The sequence below is a fragment of the Cyprinodon tularosa genome, unplaced genomic scaffold, assembly GCF_016077235.1.
Source record: "Cyprinodon tularosa strain WSP-4 unplaced genomic scaffold, ASM1607723v1 ctg113, whole genome shotgun sequence".
Lineage (NCBI taxonomy): Eukaryota > Metazoa > Chordata > Actinopteri > Cyprinodontiformes > Cyprinodontidae > Cyprinodon > Cyprinodon tularosa.
Genome location: NW_024037926.1, coordinates 937,934 through 965,841, shown reverse-complemented (window position 1 = coordinate 965,841; position 27,908 = coordinate 937,934). Strand labels below are relative to the sequence as shown.

The 27,908-nt window shown below is 38.7% G+C and overlaps 1 protein-coding gene and 1 long non-coding RNA gene across 12 annotated transcripts in view; one reads left to right on the top strand and one right to left on the bottom strand.

Moving 5' to 3' along the window:
* dnm1a (dynamin 1a) overlaps positions 1-25,553 on the top strand; it is a 66,184-nt gene extending 40,631 nt beyond the window's left edge. For 6 of the 11 annotated variants that reach the window (XM_038302244.1, XM_038302232.1, XM_038302185.1 and 3 more), the window contains 7 exons: positions 16,282-16,391; positions 18,530-18,641; positions 18,846-18,860; positions 19,366-19,536; positions 19,615-19,856; positions 20,180-20,383; positions 22,484-23,786. In XM_038302244.1, coding sequence (XP_038158172.1) covers positions 16,282-16,391; positions 18,530-18,641; positions 18,846-18,860; positions 19,366-19,536; positions 19,615-19,856; positions 20,180-20,383; positions 22,484-22,514 — 885 coding nt within the window. In that variant the 3' untranslated portion in view covers positions 22,515-23,786. Of the gene's footprint in view, positions 1-16,281; positions 16,392-18,529; positions 18,642-18,845; positions 18,861-19,365; positions 19,537-19,614; positions 19,857-20,179; positions 20,388-20,500; positions 20,538-22,483; positions 23,787-24,839 lie in introns of those variants that run through there. The other 5 variants (XM_038302209.1, XM_038302217.1, XM_038302199.1 and 2 more) reach the window with 5 other exon arrangements.
* Positions 1,501-4,356, bottom strand: LOC119794709. The gene is made up of 2 exons (XR_005282257.1): positions 4,074-4,356; positions 1,501-3,730 (listed from the first exon to the last, which is right to left on the bottom strand). It is a non-coding gene; the product is annotated as an uncharacterized LOC119794709 (long non-coding RNA).
* Positions 25,554-27,908: the final 2,355 nt, after the last annotated feature.

Below are 27,908 nucleotides of genomic sequence, written 5' to 3'. Positions count from 1 at the left end.
TACAATACAAGCAGTCATTGTTTTTCCTGTTTTCCATTTTGCTTTCTGTTATGTGTCACTAATGAAAATTTGCAAAATCAAAGACCAGAATTTCACATTTAGGTCTTTAAGGTCCGTTTTCCTGCACCTTTTTTAAAGTGTCTAATGCTTCAGCCCACCGGAGTCAAATAATCAAGGACCTGACTGTGTGCTAACGAGGCAATTCAACCATTGCATACAGGTGTGTATGCAGAGACACACCTAAAAGGTGCAAGAAATTGGACCTTTGGGTCTGAAATTGAGGAACCCTGCTATAGAGTTTTAAACAACATGGCAGAGATGTGCTTCTGTAATCTTTATGAGTTATAAGTATGTTTAATTGAGAAAACAGTAACCATTTCATTTGGATGTGATGGTTAATTGTTGAGCATCTGAGCTCTATGGTCTGTTCTCTTTAGATTTATTGGATCTGCTTTGTTAGTTAATGGTCAAAGGGGTGTTTACTGATGGACCCCATGAGTTTAACATTATTACCACATAGCATTTGTCTCCAGGGCTTAGACACAGCCAGTGTGAGATGGTTCAAGAAGCCCCATTTCTAGAGTGCAGACCCCCCAGCCTGTCAGACACCAAAGCTGGCACACACATGTGCATACCAGAGCCCCCTGCACCCTTCTCAATCACACACACAAAGTCACACTCAAGCTGCTTCTAATAAACATTTCAAAGAGCGGGCAGTGCACTAGAAGAGAGCGCTGCAGCCAGGAGTGGCTCTCGTTAGCTGGATAAGCTGCAGGAGTAACAAAGACCACGTGAAAGCAGGGAAAGTGCTCTGAATGAAGGAGAACAAACAGAGGATGGTCTCTTTTCTTTTTTATGATTTTTAATGTATTTGATATTTTTATTTGTGAAAACAAAAAAAATTTAATATTTTTGAGAAAATAAGTGGAAAAATATTTATACACAGAAGTTTAAAATGATGCGATGTGCATTTATACTTGGCCAATACTTTGCTGAATAATACCAATGGCAACTGCATGTCTTTAAGGAAATGTCAGCACTAGCTTTAAACAACCTTCTCAATTTTTTCTCCTACCTTTTGCAGTCATAGATAAGTTTTCTTCTAGAAATCTCATCTTTTGCTTCCCTTCAACCATAAGCACGCATTTCTGACCCAGTCGAGGAAGAAATAAAATGCCCACAGCATGATGCTGCCACTGCTGTGGAAATAATCTGTTCAGGCTGACATACAGTTTCCTTGTTGGCAGAATAGTTACATTTTTGTCTCATTTAATTAGAGACCCTTCTCTGTTTCTACATAATTTGTTACAAATGTTTAATTGGTCCCCCTACTTAAAAATAGCTTGGTCTTCTCCCTCTTCCGTTTTGGTGAAATTCGGAGGAACTTGATTCAAATGAGAGGCTATGCTTTGCAGAATTTCTTCTGTGAAAAATTGTTAATTTAAGCTTTTTGTTACAATGTAAAAAGTCAGAAAAGTTCTTTCTTTCTTTCTTTCTTTCTGTCTTTCTGTCTTTCTTTCTGTCTTTCTTTCTTTCTCCGTCACTTCCTTCTTCTTTCTACTCTATATTTATTTAAACATTGGCCTCCAGGGCTTAAGACCAACACTCAACATTTGGTGTTACAGTTGAGTAGCGAAGCTAGAGGGCAAAGCATAACTGAGCTTGCCATGAACAAAAAAAACAAATGCTTTCAATCTAAGCTTAACATTTCACACACTGGCCTCTCGATCGCACACAGACACTGGAGGCTGGAGTTGTCCTAAGGGCTCAGACTACAAACCTTGGGGGAGATGTTGCCAAAATAAACATGGCCGACAAAGTTTTTATGTATCGTAGAAAATGAAAAAAATGTATGACTGAAAGCACTTCTTTAGCAGGAACATATGTTCACCGCTGCCGTTTCATTGGCTGCCTCTTTTCTTGGGGAAAACCCTGACTGAGGGAGAGGGAGAACCATATGCACACATACAAACACACACACTCATCACTCTTTGACACTAATAATAACTTTGAACCCTACTCATTGATGCCAGGATGTTTTGGTTAGTGCGCGTACACATGCGTGTGTGTCTGCTTTTAGGAACCTTCTGGTCTGTATTACCGCAGTGAATGCCAGTCCCTCGAATCATGATCATGTTTTTGGCTAAAAGGTTTTCCAAAGCAGAGTCAGAGCAGGGTACAGTGGACTGGGACTGATAAAAACTGGTTAATGAGAAAACAATAAGGGAACATAAGCATTTTCCTATGAGACGATTCACACGATTTGTGACTGTGGGCTTTATATTTTCTTTGGGTTTGCCTGGGTTTCCCTTCTCCTGCTGTAAACCTGCCAAAAAGCCAGATCTCGGTCTGGTTGACCCCAGCTGTAAACATCCTGGGGGGGCCTCACAGACAAGGCATGCTTTGCTAGTTGTGTTTGTGCCCTTATATATGTGTTTGAGCTGCGACTTATGCATGCTATTGAAGAAAATAAAAACCTTGGGCCATGGTGGCGGGGCTCTAAATGGAAACAGGTTGGTTTTTGGTTTGCATTCCTCCACATGATGCACTGTGATGAGACACCGTGTGAACACTTTGGCCCTCTTTTGCTTTGTGCTTTTGAAAAGTTGATGATCGTACGGTGTGTGTTTGCTTTATCAAACATAGGCGAGACCAGAGGGCAACACTTTTTGCCCCCCCCAGAGAGAAGAAGGAAAAATAAAACATAAGGGGATAAAAAGCTGCACTTAAACCTTTCATGTTTCCTATACATTTTTACTGCAGTCCATTATTTAATTTTTTATATACAATGACGTGTGACCTCCGTGACTAGAAGATAACAGAGTACAGCTGCTTTTTTGAGTTTTCTCCAGGGTGGCTTCCTGTCTTGCTTCTCTTTACATGGTCATTTGAGGTAAAGGAGCCACAAACTGACGCAGAGAAAAAACAGACATATAATTGTACATTTCCATCATGGGTGCAACTTGATGTTGGGGGTTTTACTCTGTGCTTTAGTTATCCTTTGGGGTTAGCATGCGTTATTTGTTTGGAGCTAAATGGTTGTTTTTTAAAGAAAATAAACAACATAGCAACACTGTCATGCAACCCTTACTTAGATCTGTCATATTTCTTTGAAACCTGGATGAAGGATTTGAGTAAAAATAAAAAATAAACAGACAATGTCACTGAAAAATATCTTTATTACAATTGCTTTAAATAAAATCAATCCACAGCAGCTGAATTAAATTACTTTTTTTTTTCATTTGTTCCATCCTGGATGAGCTTTAGACCTTTATGATGGTGCCATGGCTTGTTTGGATTTATTTAATTTCTCGCTCATTATTTCCGTAAGCTGGATCTTCCTTGATTCCCTTTGGTCTCATTCCCAACCCAAGGTATCCATGCGTCTTTCCCAGGCCAGCCTAACCAATGTGCAGACTACTGTACAACCACTACTTCCTGAACAGGTAGTCTGAACACTGGGCAGGCGGGCGAGGCGGCTCGGGGATGCTGTGGGGTGGCTTCATTGTCACAATTGAATACTTGCTGCAAATCCACAGTGAGACTTGTCCAGGTTTCTCTGGCTGGAAAGGGGTGAATGGAGGGTGGTGGGGGGGTTAGAGGAGGAGGAAGGTTAGACAGAGGTGATGGCCACTGACTGGCAGATTTAGTGACATTCCCTCCTGTTTCCCACTGTGAAGGGTAGCATTCCACGTCGGGTTCTCAGGAGGAAAGACAAGCTGCAGAAAGGCTGCATAAACATATCAGTTGTTCAAAACACAACAGAATTAACATAGCTGAGGTGGATACAGAACAAAATATGAATTATTTCTAGACATCATTGCTAACAATAAAAGCTTTTTAACTTGTATTAAATTTAGGAAATATATGCAGGGTTTGGAAGTTCCAGGATGGATGATGACGGTTAAAAACAGTCTAGCATTAAAATTACTCTGGTTTGGGTAAGAATTTTTGTGGTCAGCTAAGACCCTGCTAAGCTTCACCCAGCAGCTCCCTCTGAGTCCGTGAAATAACTACACTCTTGTCTCCTTGCATACATAAACTGGTGGAAAAATATACAGAAGGTGGATTACTTGCAACTTCTTGATCCTCTTCCTCTTCTTTGGATCTTCGTCTTAGTTGTTTCCCATCTCCTCCGGTTGAGCCACCCTGCTTCCCTGTCCTCACATTCAGCGGTAAAAGGTGTCTATATGCATCTGTCCAAAGTGTAGTGAGGGGGAAAAATATGAAGAGGAAAGGTTGCTCCTGCAGTGAGGGAAGATGGACCGGTGGGAGGTTCGACGTGGCAGAAGGACTGGCTGCCGAGTTCCTGCTTCCAGATGCAGAAGGAGAAAAGAAGTGAGGGAGAGAGGAGATATGAAGGAGTAAAGAGGAGGAGCTCCCTGGCCCCCCATTTTTCCTCCTCTGTTCCTTCTTCCCCCCTTCCTCTGTCTGCAACCCCCACCTCACCTCACCTCTCTGTTTCTTTTTCTTTTTTTGTTCGTTTATGGGGAGAAAGTGGCGGGTCAAAGGGGAACAGGAAGATGCATTCGTTTGGAGGTAGCGTTGTAAAGTTTAGGGAAGGAGTGCAGGCATTGTGGCAGAATGGTATGGGCAGGCTGATTCCTTCTGCAGACATATATATATATGTGTTTATTTCTTCTCCAGGGCTTAATGCACATTTGAGTATATGGCAGTGGCGGCTGGTGAAAAATATTTTTGGTGGGGCTGATATAGCCTAGTGTATGTCTCCAACTAACCCGGAATAAGAATTCAAATAAACAATTGGACAATACATACAATTTAACAGTAATGATTTAATTTACTATATAATAACAGTAACAGTGATGATTTGGGTCACTGTGACGGGGTTCTTTGGCCTCCAAGAATCCAGTCTCAGTCGGGTTACCGGTGTTGGTGATTTATTGAGCTCAAAAACTCAAAACAGGGTGCAAAAGAAACTAAACATATACAAGATACTCTGGGCCTCAGCCTCCCTCCAGTTACCAGCAATGTAACAAAGAAACAGAAAACAAAAATTGCCGCTTTTCTTCCCACAGCCCTCATTAAATAGTTTAAGCCCCTCACCTCAGGCTCTCTTATTTCTGATTTCTTCTCATTAATCAGTTTTGTCCATATATTACCTCCACAAACAATTGATGTACAAAAACAAATAATTTTTACAACTTAATTCTTTTACACAGATTCATTGACTTATTCAATTACACCAAACTGGGTTTGAACCCAGCAAAGACGCAGCCAGACTGAAGATGACAAGTCCCCGCATAAACACGTACACACCCACACCCCCCACATACCCACACACACACACACACACACACACACACACACACACACACACACACAAACACACACACACACACACACACACACACACACACACACGGCTAACCCCACTGAAATATTAAGTGTGCACCCTCAATACGCCAGCAGGTAACCAGGAACAGCTTGTGTGTTTTAAGTTAATAGAGCTACTGGTCTCAGCGCGAGTGTATTGGTCCTCACAAACACAGTATAACAGGAATGTGTGTGTGGCGCGCAAAGTTAGAGAGGTTGTTTTAAGCGACGAGGTGGATTCGTCACAGTCACAATAACCATGAAATGAAATGTTCATATCATACAACAGGGATGTTCTTCTGGCAAACGGGTAGATAAAAAAGGATCTCACCGAATTTGGTGGAAGCTGCATCTCGCTCGTTACATTCGCCATCTTCCCTCTAACTGTCTGCACCTGCGCTTGGGTTCAGAAGAGAAGCCTGTAAAAGCGCAGTATTTTCAGCGCCCCAATACCATAAAGTTCCGAGACGCTGATTGGCCATTAAATTCACCTAGCAATAGTACATGATTGACAGATTCTCTGCAAATGTGGGTCAGTCTGATCACAGCCCCCAGAACAGAGACGGTAGGAGTCTGTCTGTGGAAATCCACAAATTAATGACAGTAGATAGGGAAATGTAGTTTATATAATTTGTTTTGCTTATAGTTACACAGTCTAGAGAGTAAAACAGACATTTATGAGTTAATTTCTAAAAATATATTTTACGTTTCTCTCTTCTTATCAGGGAGGGCGGTGCCCCAGCGCCCCCTATGGGCCGGCCGCCACTGGTATATGGATGTTGGGTTTTATTTTTGACATTTGATTGATGGATGTGTGGAGAGTCGTGGGGCTGAATGAGAGCAGAGGCTCTGCGGTCTTTGTAGTGAGGGCAGGAATGTCGGCGTTTTCTTGGCAAGCGGGAGGGAGCCTTGTAATAACTCCAGATGTGCAGCCCTGTGGTCTCCATCTCACTCTTGCTCCCTCTGTTTTTACTTCTAAGGCTGATTTCCTCTCCCTGTCCGACTGGAATAAAGGGCCCTTTATGCTGGACTGGCGGTGATGGGAGCGTGGGGTGAGGGGGGCACTGGTTTCAAGGGTTTACATACGAATGGTAAATCAAAACCAGAGCAAGAGTTTACCTTTGCTCCACACATTTCTGCAGTGTTTCCACTACCTGAGATTTCTGATTTCTAAATCCAATCAGGTAGACTCCCAGGAAAACAGGGAATCAAAAAGGGAAGCATCAGAGAGTGTGAATGATAGAAATCAGGCCTTTCTGGAGTTTAAAGCGGGTTGCTGCTGCAGCCAAGTTCAGGCTTTGGAACTTGGAAAGAGTGAATTTAATGGGAAGAAAGAAGGGAGGAGTTCTGCGGTGGCAGCAACATTGTTTCCACTGTTTGGATGACCGGGCAAAGCGGCTTAGTCAACATCGGCAGAAGAAATTTAAAAATGTACCGTCAAAAACCCCTCAAGATTCTGACGTGATACTGAAGTTAAAAAAGCAAACCGTTCAGTTTAGTGGCTGAACTTACAGCGACATACAAAAATATTCATAGCTCTTGAACTTTTCAAGCATGCCGTCGCATTACAGTCGCAGAAGTCAATGTAATTCCTCATGGTTTCATGGGATAGACAAGCAAAAAAGTACGAACAATGGTGAAAGGTTGAGAATATCATAAATGTTTTTGTTTAATGTTTTTGTTATTCCTCTTTGACTTTTGTACCTCTTAAAAAACTCTAGCTCAGCTGGGGGAAGAGTACGCATTGAACTGAAATTTAATCCACCAATGAGTCACCTAAGTAAAATATACAGTCCATCTTTTAATTTAATCTCTGTGCAAATTAAGTTGTTCTTCAAGGATCAAGAGAGACATCTGGCAGTTCAGTTAGACGTCTACGTAGGAATCTGAAGCAGAGTTAGATTTTAAAATGGTATTCCGAGACTTCAGCATCTAGAATACAGAAGAATAGAACTTTATTGATCTCACAATGGAGAAATTCACTAGTGACATCGGCCTGTATAGACAAACAGAAGGTGCACAAGGCAGGAAAAAGTGCATGAAGTATACACAGTGCATCCAGATATGTACACTTCATGGTAAAAATTAAGGAGGGATTTAAGGGGATATATATACAATATCTTATGTACAGTAAAGTGGTGGCAGATAAAGTCTGGTTTGTTAAATAGATAAATAGTATCAGTTAATGCAGCGTTATTACAACAGGTTGTAGTGGAACGCTGTTAAAGCCTTCATCTGAAATACTGAAGGATAAGGCAGAACAAAAAGCAGGCTGTGTAAGAGAAGCCTGCCCAGAGAAACAACCATGAAGCCAATCTTATCTCTTTAGGAACTGTAGAGATCTATTGCTCATTGAAGAGTTTGTTTTTAGGGCGGCTGGGGTTGAGTGGGGATTGTGGGGGGGCTGCTGCGGGATTAAGAAATGTCATTGCCATGTAGGCCACAAAGGATGTGTAAGGAGAATGTGCTCTGGTCGAACCGAAACCGAGCAAAAATACTTTCACTGACTAGAAAGCCTCCACCGCTCATCACCCTTAGCACAGGATGATGAGCTAGACAGCCCAAGGATAGCAAGATCATGCTCAGGGGATGCTTTAACAACAGCGAACAGGAGGGTGATGTGAGGGAAGGATGGATGGAGCTAAATACAGGGAAAGTCGTCCATTTCTCCTAGCTGGATGAGGACCTATATGCATATAACCCACTATAGAAAGTGAAGAAAATGGTAAAAAAAAAAAAACAAAAGGTTGGAAAGCATCTCCAAGTTTCACTGTTAGAGAATTACTTCAAAGAAGGCTTATTGGATTTGCCCATTCTCCAAAATAGGCTCTGAATGCTATTTACACAGACACAGAAGGTGGTATTTTGGAAGGCCTCATTACGAATGTAAATATGTGGAGTTTACTAAATGCTTTTGGAGCTTTAAGTGGAGCTGTACACTTTGGTCAGACAACAATAAGAGGAGCAGACTGGTCTCACAGAATATGGGGGAAACAACTCCTGCCAGTTTATTTTTAAAAAGGCACTGGGAACTTTCTTAGTCTGTGGATTCATGAGCTGTTTCAGTAGAAAGGTTTTTCAAAATATAATCCGAATTCTTATTCCTGAAGCATTTCCAGCAACTTTTTAAGATGGCGCTGTGCATGCAGTTATGTCAGCTCTGTGTTCTCCTTTCTGGAGATAATCCTTGAGTTTTTCCAAAATTTAAATGTGGGGTCAAACTACACAATAGAAGATTAGTTTATTTTACATCATTTTTACATATCTTTACAAGGAGAGTTAATAAATGGTGGAGGTAAAGTGAAAATCGAAGCGTGCATCCAGGACTGGAAATGGAAGCAAAAGTGGAAAAATAAGCATGTGGGCATTTTTTGATAGAACACATGAAATTTAACAAGCAATATGATTGAAAATTGGCTTTTTTCTAATCATGAATAAATTACTTTTCACTTAAAGAAAATACTTTCTTAAGTGTATAAAGATGAAACAAAAGAAAAAGGAGCTCATTTTAGGAAAATCTGATGTTAGATGAGACGATTCAAAGTTTGCTTTTACTTCAGTAATTACTCATGACTCATTGGTTTATGGGTGTATTTGTTAACAAAAGAAATGAAAACAAGAGTGGCGAGTGGTTAAATGTAAAGCCCCTTTCTTGGTGTATGGGGGAAACAAATGTAACCTATTTAAATTGTTGCTATTTGCAGACAGAAATTAACATAACATTAAAATAACATTTCAGAGATTACAGAAACACAATTTTTGGTTAGTAATCTATTTTAAGAACTTTGAACAAATAATTTTCCTTCCTAGCTTACAAAAAATAAAGAATTTTAACACCTTGCTTTGGTTATAGACTTTTCCATGATTTTAGGAATGACGTACTTTTGGATCCTAACCCTTTGACATAAGTGTGACATTTTTCTGCTCATAAATAACGTTTTATGACACTGGATTTACTGTAAACGCAAAGAGTAAAAAAAAAGGGAAATCCCAATTCTTATTTAAAACTGTCTGCCATTGACTAATTGAATAGTAAACTCTTAAGAAAAAAGTCAAATTTCATTCTCTCGAACTAAACAACATGAGGGTTAATCTTTTTGATGAACTTCGTTAGCCCCATCCTCATCATACCTTACCCTTTATTACAGTAAACCTGAACGGGATGGAAGAGCCAAAAAAGGAGTAAGTGAAGTGAAGCATTTGCAAAAAAAAATGCTTCACCATGAAAACCATGTGTGCCTTCAAAGCTTGTTTGCATTTTAGGCTCAGGTTGGTTTACAAATGCGGATGTTGTGCTTCAGTATTTTCTACCTTCATGTTTAGCTCGGGTCAGAAAGTTGCACCCTTTAGACCCACATGTCTGCACATTTTCATACTTTTCATCCAATTTTGTCAATGTCGTTTCTCATGCGTCACAGAAGCCCTGGGAAATGTCAAAATGCATGAAACCAACGACAATTTCTTACCCTTCTTTTGCTCATTTGTTTTCCTAAGAAAACCAATTTTCTTAAATCTCAGTAAAAATAAACTGAATTAAAACTAAATATGAAATTTACCAGAGCAGATTTTTTCAGAAAACACAGTTATTTTTTCATTATATATATATATAAAAAAAAGCATAACTAAGAAGCACATGTTGAAGAGATAAAAAATGAAATGAACCAGAACACTAAACAACAGCAGAGTAAAAGAATGGAAAACAGATTTCCGTAAGGGTAGGGTCCTTTTCCTGCTACGTTTTCCATTTTATGGCTATTGTTTTGTCTAATACCACGCACCACAGAGCCACCGTAGTTCACATTTGTTCATTTGTTTAAACCAAGAGACTCTCCACATTTGCTATTCATCATTTTGACAGAGTAATATAAATACAGGAACTTCCATGGTGTGATTACATGACCTTCTGAAAGGGACTATAAATATTTCTCAGATTTCATGCCATCATAGAACAGTTCAGGTCTGAATGTGTGCTCTGTCCATTGGTGAAATCAGTAAACCAAAAACACTAATTGAACGCTTGGCTTCCATCAAACACACATGTGGCGAATATTACAATGTCTTTCCATGGTAGTAGTTTCAGGTTTTCATCTGTGGTCAGATGTTACCGATCTCATGTCCTGATCAGCCTGGAAAAGTCTGGAATTAGTTTGAAGTATTTTTCTTGTTGGAAGGAGTCTGGAAAAAGAAAAACTTCCCAGGCTTCATCATCCATCCATCCATCCATCCGTCCCTCCCTCCGTCCATCCATCCATCCGTCTGTCTGTCTGTCTCTCTGTCTGTCTGTCGGTCTGTCCGTCCATTCATCCATCCATCCATCCATGCATCCGTCTGTCCGTCCATGCATCCATCCATCCATCCATCCATCCTTGCATCTATCCATCCATCCATCCATCCATCCTGATAAGTATCTGCTTTAAATTAATGGTGAGGTTTTGTTTTTATATTTTGTTAAAGAATCTTAAAATTTTATATTTTAAACAAATAAAGTATAAAAAAGTAAGTTCTGTTATGCAAAGCATGTATCATCCAGCCTAGAAAAAATTTATCTGGATAGATTTTTCAGACATGCTGCAGAAACATGAAGAACCTCTAATTCAATGACGTGCTAGCTGTTGGACATGGATCTTCATTTCTTAATGTAGGAGTTTGCTCTTATTTGCACTCGTTCTCACGGGAAGAGTAGAGAAACACACAGTAAGCAGAGACACTCAGAGCATGCAGACAACACTCTATCAATTATATCTTGGACTGCAGTGTTGCTCTCCGGAATCTGGACACTATAGCTGGCAGATCATGGGAGGACCCTGCCGTGTTATCAGGTAACACTTTACTATAATTTATGAACTATTTGAGAGTGTGTGGAAACAGGCACTCTGCCCAAGGTGATTTGTTAGGATGATTTTTTTTTTGTACAAACCTGATGAGTCATAAACAGCTGCAAGATTTTACACATAGACCTGAAATAGCTCCACTTTAACAGTTTCCCATTGGGCTTCTCCCCGTTCAGGTTCTCTGTTCCTGATTTACATCCTGTAAACATGTGGTCCTACTTTAAATAAAGTCCAAACTGCATTAAGACTAATTAGGTTTTGCTCAGATGTTCCCTCTGCTCTTTCTCCCTGGTCTGTTGTTGTGTTTAATTTTTAGTGGTTAATCTTTATCATACTTTTTACATTTTTCTGGCAGTCAGAGATTTTTTTTAACAAAAACAGGTTTATTTACCTTAGTAACTAACCTTCCTCCTGCGTCTACATCAGACAGGAGCTACAGAATTGCTCTTTGTGTCTCATAAAAAAAAAAAAAAAAAAAAAAACTCAATGGGGGAATGGCGGAAGAATGGAGGGAAAGAAAAACGGAGGGAGGTGAGGAGGAGGGTTGTGAAAATTGCCTTTGGCTGCCACCCAGGGCCCGGTCTTTGTGGTAATGAAGGGTTAGAGGCAACGTTATTGCTCCCAGATGCCGTGCGGCTCCTCCACATCGCTTTGATGAACGGCTCAAGTCACCAGGACTTTTCTATCAAACTCCCATCAACATACACATCACCACATATGCACAAACACACACAAAACAGGCAGCCCCTTAAAACAACGCAGAGGGTTCAAACCAGCGTCTTCTTGGTTTTACCAACCAATCAACTCCCATTTGCTAATTTGCTACAGAATGTGTAAGCTCACCATGTATGCATGCATGTTTTGCGGGGTGTTAAGTTTCCACTTTTGATTATGTCCAATCAACATTTCACAGCGGTACTTAAGTCTTTCAGAATTTCTGTTTTGAATGGTTAACAGCACAGAGATATGCATGTATGAGTGCAGGAGGGACCGTCCACTATAATTTTTTTCAATGAGTGAGCCATTACTCACTAACACGACAAATCCAGCGAAAGTTTATTTTATTCTCACACCAATCAATGAAATGCTATGGCAGCTGAAGGTAGAAACAAAAAACATTAAAGACAAAAACTAAAGGGGACATCAGTGGTTTAGTTGGATATGTTGGGTTAAAAGTCTATAAAAGAGTTTTTATATATCAGGTGGGTTCAGTCCCTTTAATCCGTCACCCATAAATTAAATCCAGGCTCTTTATTGGTAAATAAATAAACTCCAAATGTGTGTGATTTAATCTTACAGAAGATCTGTTCTTTTTATGCCTCAGAAGTTCACTTGACGCCATGAAGATCATTAAGACCAAGGGACACAGTTGAGCTGTAGAGCTAGATTGTAAAATAATACTCTAAGCTGTGCATGAGCACTTTTCAACCCATCAACCAAAAACAGATAGAAAAAAAACACCAGAGGGAAAAACCACAAAGTCGTTGCTAGATTTGGTAAATTAGCAGCGTAATTTTGGAAAAAAATAAAATATTAAAAATAAATTTTACATTATTGTACTTTTTACTCTTACTTGAGTAAAAGTATGATAAAGTATTACTACTCCGCCCATTATGAGATTCTTCACTTTGTGAAAACAAGCTTGTTTGATCAAATATGCGCCATTAAGCATGGACGTGCGAAGTACTGTAGGGGTGCTGGGGTGCTGCAACACCCCTTAGTGGCAAGAAAAAAAAATGTAATTAAAAATCCTTTACACAAATTATGAAGTTCTTATGAATATTTTAGGAAATATTTTAACTTTATTTTATTTTACTATTATGTGTATTTGGATTTTTATTTAATTATTTTGAGGCCTAGTCTACACAAATTCATGTAAGTAACATTGTCATGGCAACATCAAGCAAGCTAGAGTTCGCGGCAGCAGACTAGTAAATTTACATAGTCTAATGAAAGAAACGAGGAAGAAATATGGCACAGAAACGCATTTCGGATTCGTCTGCACGAGAGCCTTTATTTCCATTACCCCAAAGCGCACCTGAACATTTGGACACCTGTAACCAGGCAGGGCACCCTGCCTGTAGCTCAAAGTTAGAGCATGAGGCTGCGACACTTTCATATCTATTCGTGCAGTTTAATGTAACCATATTATTCTGTGTTCTTTTGATCCTGTCTTCTTCATGTAACGGATGTGGTATACTGTTCATTAACGTTTAAATATTTCTTGTGGTTTGCATAAAAGGATTTTGGAGCTAATAGTCATGTGTTACTCAGGTTAATGCCAGCTGACCAAATCTACGCTGTTGTAGTGCTATTGTAACTTTAATTAATAGAGCATATATTCAGCTGAGAACTGAGGATGTCTGTGTGTTACAGACCTTCATTATGTGCACTGAAGTGTATATGACAATAAAGTAGTGAATCTAAATCTATTTAAGGATTTATTTTTATTGTATTTAAATAGCCCTATTGGCTCATAGGTCTTTTTTCCCAAAAAAACAATTTTTTTACAGCCCTGCCATAGAGACAGACTTTCTTCTTATTTGTACTCAAGGCTTATTAGTTAAATGTTATTTTCCATCTGATGAGTCTGCTGTGTCATTTGGAGGGAGGTGAAAACACAGTAAACAGAATACTTTAATTTAACCTTCTACATACTGTAGTTATTGATTTTTTTAAAGTTTTAAAATTCAACAAATGTACTTTAAAGGATGTTCATTACTGTGTAATTATCATCAAGTCAGGTTATTTATACATTTTGATCTTATTCTTTAAAACACCCGAATTTGTATATTAATACTTGGTTTAATCTTAAATTTTTTATAAAATATTACATTTATTGTTATGAATGTGGGTCACTTACTCAGTATTTGGGTGGCCTTTTTTTAACCAAATGCTTTTTTACTCTTACTTGAGTAATTTCTTTAGAGGCTATTTTTACTTTTGCTTGAGTGGAAATATAAGGAATTGGCATTACCTTTATATAGTACAATTTACGGATACTCTACCCACTTCTGTAAATGTTAGGCCTCTAAGTAGGAGAATCTATTAATGGGAAAACAGTTATGTGTTCTGTCCAAAGTAGTCCTTTGTGCAAAAATAGAAGAATTGTTAAAATGTTGGAAAATAACTAAAAAAAGCCCCAAATGCAGTTTGACATATAAAATTCAACAAGGTTCTGCTTGGTGGGAGAAAAACACACTGAACTCAACATCCTCAATATTAACAGAAGACAGAAAAAAGCAGCACTGCACAGAAATGTGTCAGAATATCAAAGTTCAGATCTAATGTAATAAAGTTATTATTCAATGAATAGTAGACAAATATTTTAGTCTTTAAATGTGCTGAGTTGGTGGAGACATAACCCAAAAGGACTTGGAGCTGTTGTCAAGTACTGACCCATGCAGGGGGGGAGTCTAAATGAACAGCATACTTATCAGAATTTTATTTGTAAACCATTTTTTTCCTTTTTCAAATTTTGCAGACTTGGTTCAAATAAAGTGTTCATGGACAGAATCTCGCTCCTTATTGGTGCATTTTGCTTTATTTGCCTCTGTGCTAGTATTTAATGTCTGAAATCTGTACCGTTGCCCACTCATGCTGACTGATTTTATGGGAACATATGGGAAAGCACTCAGTCCCTAAACAAACACGGGAAAAGACTGAAAAACTTAGCTGACTGTTAGAGGGAATAGTTATCTGATTGCTGCTATAATGCAAATGCACACATAACGTCACACTGCACACGTTTCTTAAGATCTTGTTTATCCGTAACACCTATCGTCACGTCCAAACAGTTGATATTCCCTGTCTCTCCTTAAGTTCGCTTTACTTTCCCTCATTCTCTAGACACCCAGTAGTCCTCTACCCTCCTCCTCCTTCCTTCTTTTCCAGTTCTCCTGCTTGAATTTACTGGCCAGAGGAAAGGAAAATGTATGAATCAATCCAAGGCTGCTCACTCCCCGGGAGAGGGGAAAGCCAAAGAATGAGAGGGAACAAGGGAACTGAAAAGAAAATAAAAAAACTAGGAAAGCCAAGATGGAGAGATGCTGAACCAAAAGAAATAAAAAAAAAGGAAGGGGGGGGAGAATGGGTGGGGGGAAGATGGCTGTACTTACCAATGCCATAAATGATGATGTCAGCATTCAGCAGTCTGGGACGACTGCATGTTTTGTTTTTCTTACTTGTGTTTGTGTAAGTGTGTGTAGTAGACACCAAGGAGCGATGCCAAATGCATCTGTGTTTCTATGTGCTCACGTGTGTCTCTGTGGAGATTTTACATGCTTTCAGGGGGATATGACCATTTGGCTGCAAAGGTCATAAGTCCTTTGATGAAGGAGTTTGGTCCCACATGAAATCCCCTGCATCTCTCCACTCTTACTCTGACACCAACACACACTCACACTTGGTTGGGCAGGGCACGCCTGCGGTTAGCCTTCCAGATGGTTTTAAGGTTACTTAGAGACTACTATAGGAGAAGCAACATATGCATGTGCGTTGAGCACATGTTTTTAGAAACTCTTTCACTCTGACTTCTTTTTTTCAGTGCAATTTTGTTAATTCTTACTTTACTGTGTGCAGTAAAACATTCAAACTTTCCAACAATAGATCCTGAGGAGCACAACCACAACATTTGTGTGAATTAGAGAGAGCCGGCATGTCTCGGACTGAGGTGACTAGCTTTGAGGTTGCCTCCCTGATACATAAATAGTTGGGCGTTTGTATACCACAGAGTTGGGTGCAGATTTACAAGTACAAGAGATTTTAAGTCTCTGGTGTGTCCTTGTATATGTGTGTGTGTGCAAAGTCTTAATCAGAACCAGATTCTTTTGTCTTTTTCTTCCATTTCATCATCCTGGGAACTTAGAATAAAGCCTCTAATTTTGGATATTTTCCCTCTTTATGTTTCAAAAGCTAATTGTGCAATCTAAATGTCTTGTTTCTCACAAAAAAAAGAAGAAAGAAAACAAACCTTAACACTGCAGTCTCTGCTGGTCTAACGTTGTTATTACAACTGTATAGGTTTAAAGCACCAATTTTATTTTAAAATACATTCTTCCAGTCATTAAGCACCCATTTCCTGACCAAAGTGTCCCTCTCTCACCCCCTGCAGGAGAAGGAGAAGAAGTACATGCTTCCAGTGGATAACCTGAAGCTGCGAGATGTGGAAAAGGGTTTCATGTCCAGCAAGCACATTTTTGCTCTCTTCAACACTGAACAGAGGTGGCGTTACCCACCCATACTTTTCCTACACACTGAGGCTTAAGTAAAAATGTATGAGATTATTCACATGCAAGGTTTGGACTTATAACTCAAGGATTATGCAGGTAGGAGTGCTACTTTAACATGCATTTGTTTTAACAAACCAACCAATAAGGTTATGTCATCTGGCACAACTAGGAAACTAAAGCTATTCCTACAAACGTTGTGCCGAGGTTATGACTTTGTTAGTGTAAGCACGGACATCTTGGATCACAAAATGATTCCATTCGATTAGATTAGATGAGCTTTATTGATCTCACAGTGGAGAAACTCACTGGTCACATATTGGCATAGTAAGAAGAGTAAAGAAGGTGCAAACAAGGAGGAAAAAGGTGCATTAAGAATAGACAATATATATACAGTATATCAGGGTATATACAGTATATCAAGATAAATAAGGATTAAGGTGCAAGTGTACATGTATCACACACAATGAAAATAAAAATAAGAAATAAGGATGGCTTATATACAGGTGGATTGACTTTTACATTAAAGGTAGGTGCAGTAGGTAAATGCAGTCTCACACTTTGGATTACCTCCAATAACGATGACGTTTTTTACATCCCTCATTATTGTATTGGCTGCTCTAAAAGTGGTTTAGAAATAGCAGAAATGATTTGTCTTTTTTAAACAAATTTAGCATCATTTAAATGGAAATAAACTTGTTTTTTACAGCTATGTATTTTTTGCCAATGCGCAGAACAGAGGACCCAGTATTCAGGCAATACAGACAATGGGATTATTAAAAAGTTCAGTTTAAAAGTTCAGTCCAAAGCCTGAGAAACACGTAGGATCCAGCCAGTAGGCTGGCAACAAGATGCGGCGGATGCCGCCCAGAGTGTCCCAGACGCTGCAGAACGGGAGGACATGGAGGAGTCTGAAGACGGGTCAGGCAAACTGATCAGAACAGGAACCCCCAGGCTCAGAGGTCCAGGAGTCCAAAGACAATTCAGGCATACCATTCAGATGGGAACAGGCAGGCTCAGTGGTTGAGAGGCAGAACAGGATCAGGTAATCAGAAACACTAAGTTAATGCTAAAACCCTCTCACCAGACAGACTTAGTGCTTGAGAGGCAGAACAGGTCAGGATAGAGAAATCAGAAACACCAAGGAACTCTAAAAACACACTCACCAATGGCTAGAGAGAACAAGAATAATCTGGCCCTTATGACTGGATGCAAGCACCTTAAATAGAGGCAGGAGTAGGTGGATCAGATGAGAGGTTATAAGAAACCAGGGAGAGTTAGACAGGTGAAAGGACTGAGAAATTAAGCCAGTCATAAGTGCCAAGATCATGACATTTTTTGCAAAGCGGCAATTTATTAACCTGACAACAGCCAGATGCATGTCTCGCTCCGCCTAGCTCCACTCACATACATCTGGGAAACCCGCTCATTGAAAGTGATTTCCCCAACCGAATTTATGGTCTGTCCAATCAGGACGCAGGGCGGGTGTGTCCTGGAGTGGAGAAGCGACCGTGAGATTCCAACAACAATGGCGGCTCGCATTGAGGAAGCAAGCGTTAGCATTGATGCTGCTATTTCTTCTGTGTTGTCCAATCTATCTGATATTGTTTCATTAAAAGAACATCAGAGAACGGCTTTGAAGGCTTTTGTTGGTGGAAACGATGTTTTCGCCCTTCTCCCGACCGGATTTGGCAAGAGCTTGATCTACCAAATGGCTCCTCCTCTCACAGCGTCACGGGTTAGCTTCGGTGTGAGTGGTTGAAATAGCACGTCAATAAAGATGACAGACAAGTGGCTTATCCAATCATATGCAAGGAATTTTGATAAGGCCCAGCCTTCAGTAAAGGCAATTCCTATGGCGGGTTCCCAGATGTTTGTGAGTGGAGCTAGGCGGAGCGAGACATGCATCTGGCTGTTGTCAGGTTAACATTTTATATGACAAGGAGAAAAAATGTCCTCATAACAAATTAGTGACAAAGGATGTCAAAAAAAAATTCAAAAATTTTATAAATCCGATGAGGTAAAAAAAAAAGCACATTTTGTAAAAAATAAAAAAAATAATCCAAATGGTTGATTTCATTTTTCTGTAGCTGCTTGCGTAGCATCTTTTGACCCACAGTTTTACTTCCATAGAAATGTGTATAAGGACTACCGTCAACTGGAGCTGGCCTGTGAGAGCCAGGAAGATGTTGATGCATGGAAGGCCTCCTTCCTCAGAGCTGGAGTTTATCCTGAGCGAGTAACCGTGAGCATATCTTTTTATTTATTGACTTATTGATTTATTGATGGCATGAATTAAATCCTAGATATCCCTTAAAACATACAGCATTTGTACAAATACAGTCTTGTAAAAATATGTATCAGTTTCATTGTCGGTTTTATTGTTGCCATGTCCTAAATGTTGTCTGTCCTTTTTAATGTCTTTGCATTGGTGTTGTGCTCCACGTAGGAGAAGGAAGGAAAGGTACGGCATTCTCTCCACCCTTTTTTTTCAACATTTAAAAAACATTTTTAAGAGAATTGGTCAACTTTTTATTCATTCAATTTGTTAAACTGGCAGTAATCAGTAATCTTAAGTATTAATGAGGACATTTCACATAAATTCTAGATATAAAAATCAGGACATTAAAAACAGTTATCTGTTTTGTTAAATTAATTTATATACAATAAGTTTCTTCCTAAGTTATTTAAATGTTCAAAACAACTAATGAAAATAAAAGACTGTAATCTTAAATGGTACAGAGCTCCAATAAAAGTTCCTCTTCAAATATTCACATGTTTGAGGCAATGTAGGGAATTTTGAGAATTATGAATTCTCCCAGGGATTTTCATCAAAAATGGTTTCTTATTATATGGGATTTATTGGTGTGTTTTTTTCAACATTTTACTCAGTCAGTGTCCTAGCTGAGTTATGTGAATATTTAAGGTCACCATGTTTCCTGTTAGTCATCTCTAATGTGTTTCCAAAGAGTGATGGAGGTGATGAAAATGGCTCGGACAACTTCATGCACAGCATGGACCCTCAGTTAGAGCGGCAGGTGGAGACAATTCGCAACCTGGTGGACTCGTACATGGCAATCGTCAACAAAACCGTGCGCGACCTGATCCCAAAGACAGTGATGCATCTCATGATTAACAATGTGAGTCACCTGGGGAAAAAAGGAAAAAAACTAAGTTAGATGTGGCAGATAAAATACATACTTTGTTTTGTTTTGTAGACAAAAGACTTCATAAATGCTGAGCTCCTGGCTCAGCTTTACTCATGCGGTGACCAGAACACTCTGATGGAGGAGTCTCAGGAGCAGGCGCAGCGGCGTGATGAGATGCTGAAGATGTATCACGCCCTGCGGGAGGCGCTGAGCATCATTGGCGATATCAGTACGACCACTGTGAGCACCTCTATGCCACCTCCTGTGGATGACTCTTGGCTGGCCGTCCAACGGAGCGGTTCTGGAGGAAGGTATATCATGAATAGATTAACTTAGAGGTAAAGGGTGGCCTCAAAAAACACAACTTTAAAAACTCTGATATCAAACAATAAGATAATTTTTCTGATTGGCTCATTTTTTTTGGCAAAGGAAACAAGAAATATAATTAATTTCTTCCAGTAAAAAACAAACAAGAATATTAGAACAACCTGAAAAGTTTAATTAATTATCCAGATAACTTTTCTTGGCATTTTAAAGCCATTTCGGTTTTAAGGATCTTTATCATTTAAGCATCTTTAAACTAATCCCAATTTGTAGGCAGGTGTGACAGACACTTTATTCTATCCACCATCAGATCCCCAGCAACCAGTCCAACTCCTAACCGCAGGGCTCCACCAGGTCCTCCAGCTCGCCCAGGCTCCCGTGGACCCCCGCCTGGGCCTCCTCCTGCTGGGGGACCCCCTTTACCATCTCGCCCCGGGGCATCCCCAGATCCTCACAGCGGCCCACCGCCCAGTGTGCCCTCTCGACCTAACCGTGCGCCCCCCAGTGTGCCAAGGTGAGTAAAACCAGGAGAAACCCTTTAAAACCAGCAAAGCTCTTCAAATGGAAACATGTAGCAAATTTCAGAAGCAATTTAAATATTCAAACCATACTTTATGATATTTCATGTCAGGGGAATGTGAAGATGCCTGGATGAAGGGAAAAAGGAGGTAAATGGAACTAGATTGTAATATAGAATAGCTGGTTAGAAGATTGCTAGAAATCCTGAAATAGATCAAATCAAAGTGGTATCAACTAGATTTTATACCCCTTATTTTTATAATTAGGTGAACATCTGACTTCTTTTTGGTGTCTCGCACTAAACATATGACATACATTATTTCATCATTAACTTCAACTCTCAAGCATCTCATTATTTTTACCCAATTGACTCTGCATCTCTGCTGCTGTTATCCTTGTATATTTCTTTGCTTTCTATCCTTTTGTGTTTTTTAAGCTAAAGTCAGAAGCTTGAGTCTCTGTGTAAAGCTCTCTTTGGAAAAAATAAAAATAAAAATTAAACCAATTTTGCAAATAAATTAAATTATCTCACTATGGCTATTAAGCACAAACGTATTGCTAAAGAGAGCTGAGCACATGCAACACTGGCCTTCCACCTTCACTGTAACTGTTTGCACTTCTTCTGTGTCCCCCCTGCTCCTCTCTCTCTTCCCCCCTCTTTCCCCACTACATTTCTGTTACACACATCACTATTGTTCCTTCTGCAGAATCACTATCACTGACCAATGAGGACTAGCTATTTTTTTTTTCGGTATGTTGGATACTGTGTGCCACTGTGGTCCTCATTATGACCAGAATCCTCTAAAACACCTTGGATTCCATCTTTTTGTTGCATGACATTTATCTTTGTAATCCTTGTCCTCTTATAACAATGCATGCCTGCTTTTTGTACGTTTTTTTTGTGCACAGGAACAATTGAATAATTTGTTTTAAAGATCCATCGCTTTTGGTTGTAACATTCCACCGGTCCTTTGGTACGTCTCTGTTGGTTTTAGAAAACTGAGCTGTATTTAGCTGGATATGCAGGGGCAGCCTCTTCATTTGCCCTCACATTTAGGCCTAAATGGTGTGATTTGTTTCCACATTGACAGAGTCTGATAACTCTGTAATGTTGGTAGTACTTACATATGTTGTCTATGTCAATATCACAAAATAAAGTTTTGTGAAAATGAATGTACAGCACTTTAAACTTTCCACATTATGTCACGTTACAACCCCAAACTTCTGTTTTATGGACATTTGATGTGATGGATCAACACAATTGTTGAGTAGAAAGTAGATATATAGATGACAACTTGAAAATCTAGATGTATTTATTTTAAATTTTGTGTCTATCACTTTTACCCATCTAGAGACTAGATATGTCCATTCTTCATATTGGAGGGAGAGTGTCTGTGAGCATCAGAGTTAACACCTTGCGTCTGGTTCTCCATTGGTTTTAGGGCTGAAATTTGGATAATTTTAACACATGGATATGAAAGAAAGATCCCCCAAATCTTTCAGCCTCTCCTGTTACTGCTAAAATGAAATCCACACAACATGATGTAGCCACTCTATGTTGACAGATGCTGTTACGTGTTCAGGGTTAGCTTTTCATAACAGTTTAGTTTTGGTGTCCTTTCTTTTAGCACATGCTTTCTTCTCGTCACTGCTGGGGACTGCACAGCTAATGTCAATAGGTTTTCTTAGTTAAGATGTGAATCTTAGCTGCTCCTCCAGAGTTAACTTTGGTCTCTTGGCAGCACGGTGGACAGCTGTTTTTGGTCGGGGAAATGATCCATACTTTTTATTAGAACAGCTGAATTAAAAAAGAGCACAAATTCGATACAATACAGGCTTATTATTTTCTTAATATTTGAATAAAAGTCACGGTTGTAGCAGCACAAAATGCAACATAGTCGAAGGGGAGTGAAAGCTGTTGATGGTTGTGTGGGTCAGTAAAGGTTTAGTGCTTTTATACATCTGTTGTCCATTCAAAAATGGACATTGGGTGTCTATTTAAAAAAAAAAAAAAACAACAAAACAATAAAGCCCCCTTCCTGTAGAATAATTTGACCTTTCTTCTTGTCATCATGTCTCTGTTTGTCCATGCCAGTCGGAGACCCCCGCCTTCTCCAACACACTAGACCTCAGAGTTCCTTCCTCCCTCCTTCATCTGTCGTTTCCCACCCTCTGGATGAGAGTTGCTACGGACAACAGCGCCACCTTTCTGTCGTCTCCTGACCCTCCCGCCTCTCCACTACACCCCCTCTTACCCTGTAACTCTGTTTCCACACAGAGAAGTGAAATACTTGAAAGCATGACTTACATGCAAGTTTGTTCCTCATAATTTAACTGTAGACACCATGAGGTGAACCATATTAGACAATTGAGTCAATGTATTGTATATCCAAGGGAATTCAAAGCATAATGTTTCCATCTTCTTATATCTAGAGGGGCAAACATTTGCAAAGTTAGCATGAAGCTAAGCCTGATCATTTTTCCTGAATTAGCATTGGTTTACTCATGTTTTTAAAAGAAATGCTTCACCTGAAAAATGTTTTGAACAGGGTAACGTACAGAAATAAAACAGCAGCAGAAACCTTTTTCACGATCTAGAAGTACTGGGTAACTTGTTCAACATAGATATATTAGTGAGCATGTAGATGTTCTGATCTTGTTAAATCTTCACTTAATCTCAAGAGAACAAATTATTATCTTTGCAAAATTCACAACTCGGTGTTTAAAGTATTTCTTTAGGAAAAGGGGTGCAAAATTAATTCAGGCTACATTGTTTTTGGTTTAATTCTATTTTAAGCTTTTACTTTGTACTCATGCTAGGCATTACAGCAAGCGAGGAAACAATCTCAGAGTGTTTTCTATATTCTCTTTCACCTTTCCTCCTGGATTTCTCTCTTTTAATGTTAAGGGAAGTTTTCTTTGACCTCCATTTTGCCAAATAAGCTCTGGTTTCACACTTTATGACCCATGAACAGTTGATGAAACAAGTCTCATAAAAAGCATCCAGCCACTGTTCAGCTTTTAAATTAAGCATTGGTAGTCTCCATTATTCCTTTCTCTTTTTTAAAGCTAATCCGTCCTTTTCCACCATCCAAAACTGGAAAAAGGACAGCACCACCTATTCAACACTTTTCACTCAGATCAAGAAGAGGATGACCTCTGGATTCTTCAGTCTCAAAAAACTGAATGGAAAAAAGCTTCTTCGTCTTTCCCTTCTATCGTTTTTTTCTCTCCTCCACTGCTGTAAAACAGAAGCAGAAACATCTAATGGACCCTCTGATTACTTATTTAGCCAGTTGCAACCTTCAGTCTAAGTGTTGTTCCCATCAAACATCATTACTGCATCCTCTTAAACTGCTGTGCTTTCAAACAACCTATGCAAAAAAAAAAAAAAAAAACTGGGCTTTTCAGTCCTTTAATGACAAATCCTTCTTATATACCTGCTTTTCCTTTCTATGTTCCTCTCCTTATTAAGACGTCATTGATGCTGCTTAATTCTGTAGAGGCGGTGTGTATATGCACCCTTTGTCAAATGCAATCGCAAACTTCAGTGTGTTTTATTGGAATTACATCACAAGGACCATTTTAAGTTATTTAGGGGTAAAGCATGGATCAAGGTACATCATGGATATAGAAAACTCTTATAGAGCAGGTAGAAGTTAAGCAAATATAAGCATTAATGAGCACAGATCAGATCAGAACGGTGAACACTCACTTGGAATGGAGACTATAAAATCTAAGAGCAGCTGGGAAGGATCTGCGGCAGTGCCTTTTTGGGCACCTAGGGTACAGTAGTATAAAAACATTATATTCTGGGCCATAAAGACAGGATTTTGAGAAATGTTGCCCTACATTGCTTGGAACAAACTGGAAACTGAACTTCTTACAGCTATCTTTTTTCCTCTCTTTCATGAAAGCCAGATTTTTAAAGTCTACGACTAGAACATCCCAAACAAATTCTCCTATCTAAACAGTTTCCCTAGAATTCACTTTCATCAAGATGTATTTAATTAAATATGAATGCCACACTCTAATTTAATATTTGTAGAAAAGGTTTGAAAACAATTTTTGCTTTTGCATTGGTTTAACTCATAGAATCCCATTAAAATAAACTGAAGGTTGTGATTGCACTCCAATAAAAACAGGCTCAAGAGGGCTGATTACTTTTGAAAGTCTACTAGTATAACAGTACGGGTGGTTCTGTGGATCTCACTAGACCCACAAGAAACCAGAAATGTTGAATCCACAAAAATATACTTTTTAGCCTGAGTAGTTTCTTTAGACTGTTAGTCTCAACACATTGTGTTTTGTAAATAGAAAGGATAGCCATTTACCTCCAATTCAGTTTATCCAGTTATGTCCAATGTTTTGATAAACAGGAAAATACCTGAAGGTTTATTCTACTTGATCATATTCTTCTTCTCCTTTTTTTCTGCTCTATTTTCTCTCAGTGGTCACGGGGGTGAGTGAGAACATGAACTATCCCAGTCTATGCATAAAAGTACGATTCCTTGTGTTGAGCCTCACATTGCTGAGCACAAACCACCTTTTCATTTCTTCTTTACCCACCACTGACCACTGCTGTCAGTGTTTCATGTTGTATTTTGATCCCTGGAAACGACCCACTAGCCTTACACAAGACAAAATCCTCATTTTCACCCTGAGATCATTGTTTAAATCATTACTACTGAAGAAAAAAAACACTACACCTGTCTGTGCATCCTTGATCTCCACATCTGCAAAGCCTGCATATCAAATCATATCTTATTTATATAAGTTAAAAGTTTATTTCTTAATGTGTTATTATATGTACATGTGGTGCATCTGATTAGAAATATATTCCTTTCTGTTTAGATTATTTAGTTTGCATTGTGTGAAGCATCTGAATATTGAACTAAAGCAAGTAAGCATAATGAAATACTTGAAAAGCTAAAAGGAAAATAAAAATATTGTGCTGTAAATGGATGGTTGCAGGTTGTTTGATACTTTTGCATGTATCAGGGTGGGGTGTATTTGTTTTCTGTTTCTTTTCCTTTGAGTTCATAAAGTCAAATTTGCGATGTGATTGTGTGAACTTCCACTGAGGAAAACTCCTTCCTCTCACATCTGCTGATGTGGAAGAAGCTGTAACATTAAAACACAATAAAGACCTCTGTGTGCTGTAATGTTTGCTCTTTTCTTTTTTACCTTAAAAAAAAATAAAAACACGCAGGTTAACTTATTTGGCACTTTAGTTAAATTATTACAAAGCTATCCATAGTAAAAACAGAACAAAATTAAATTAGTTAGATTTGCATTAGGAAAAATCTAATGATCAAATATTGATATGAATTTAATTAAGAAAACATTTAGGTTGTGAATAATTTTAAGTTTCATTTTTTGCTTTTTAAAATAAAGCCCACACCAGCATATTTTAACATGACATTCTTCAAAGATGTGCCTTTAGGAAACATTTCCAACAGGATTTAGAACAGTGGCGCGCACAGACATTTTTGGGATCAGGTGCTCAGGTTGGAAAAAGGGCACTTTAAATGTCGCATGAAGCCCCCAAAAGCCAAACACCGTCTGATGCTGATGTTTTAACGATCCTCCGCAGTCCATAGATAGAAATGCCACATTGGTGTCACTTAAATACCAATTCAAATCTGCTAATATAAAGCCCAGGATTCCAGAATAACTTTAACTTTTTTTGGGTATTTATGACAATTTACAAATAATATAAGATTTACATTTAAAATATGAAAAAAACCTAACTATTTTTTTTATTTCAAGTGCATAATATATAATAATCTTTTTTAAGATAAAAAAATTTCATTCCACTGACAAATCATCTTCCCTATTCAGATTAGGGCCAAATAGTTATTTTCAGAAAATGTTACATATTTTCAGGTCATTTTTTTTGTAGGCAAAGAGAAACAAAGAAATAGGAAAAGCAGCTTTATCTACACGCCCCACTTTCACTAAATAGAATTGTATTAAAGTTATTTTTACAAATTGTAATCATTTAGTCTTATGTTTGCTTTTAAATGAAATGTTTAACAGACAAAAGGTAACCCCTGTGCTGTGCTGTAGTTGTATAAAAAAGGCAAAAGGATGTCATCAGGGAGTCCCTGACTTGGACCATTATAGCAAATCAATAATTACATCTCAGATGCTTTAAAGGTATTGTGGAGGATTTTTACATATTTTTTAAATGACCTGCCCACTCCCCAATCCTGCCATTTTCAAAGAACCGCTGTGAGAAAGGTGAGCTTCAATGACTGAAACTGTAGCTCACCACAGATATGCGGCTGAAAGTGCGCATGCACAGAAAAAGATAGCTAATTGGGGCTGAGCATGTTGGACAGCCTTACCTAAACATATCACCAGAATGATTGACAATTAGGAGGACCACTTATTTAGATGATCCACCCAGAAAAGGAAAATCCTCCGCTGTACCTTCAAGTTACAGAGTTGCATTTTAAATCGTTACTTAGTGCCTGGTAGAGGCGATGTAAGATGTTATGCTGTTAACTTTTGAACTTGGTGAAATAAAGCTTGTTTAGTAACCTGGACACTTAGCTAGCACATTACCAGGGCAAGGTTCTATTGTGGTGTTACATGATGTATGTGCATAGAGCAAAATTACAAAAATGTAGATTTCAGGTGTGATAGGCTTTAAATTCATAATGGACTAAAAAAAGTCAAAAAAAAAAAATATTTCAGGAGGGCACTCTTTTGTCCAGAGGGGAGGTGCTCTAGCACCACCTAGTCTATCTGTGCATATTTCTGATTTAGAAAAGAAAAAAAAATTGTCCCACCAGAAATATTTTTGATGTTGTAAAAGAAGCAAGAGCCATTAAGTGTTTTTAATGTTCTTTTTTTTATTATTTGCACATATCTAATTCAGAACAATTTGGACAATCTCAACAAAAAGTCCAGACAGACTGAGTTGCTCAATCAGTTTTATTCGGGAAAGTATTGAGAGGAACAGCTTGTGTTGAAGCAGCACTCAAATCAGCTTTGCTATGCGATCCTTCATCCTAAACTCACTTCAAGTTTATAATAAAACTGATTAGATGACATACTAACTTAATCCAAATAAATAAAGTTTATTGTATAATTGATCTTTGTAATAAACCACAGCCAGTCAGTAACTGTCAACATCTGTACTCTGCACCAACATACATACCATCCATACAGCCAGTTATTGAGGCAAAGCAGATCCCCCCGCATCAGGCAAAATGAATATACAATATATTACACAGTTACAGTATTTACACAACACCCCTTTTACAGTAAAGACAGTAAATGTTTTACTTGGTGTCAACCTTAAACGGTAAATTAGGAATTTATAATTTATTTCATCCACACTGCTGATTTTACACAGCTTGAAAAGAAAGCAGGTTTGGTTTTGATTTGTTTTCTCAGTCTGACAAAAAAAAAAAAAAAAAAAAAATTTTTTTAAAACATTGGTTTTCTAATGGGTTAATAGTAAAAGGTGCTTAAAAGATGGTCGTAATTTACTGTGGGCGCTTCTT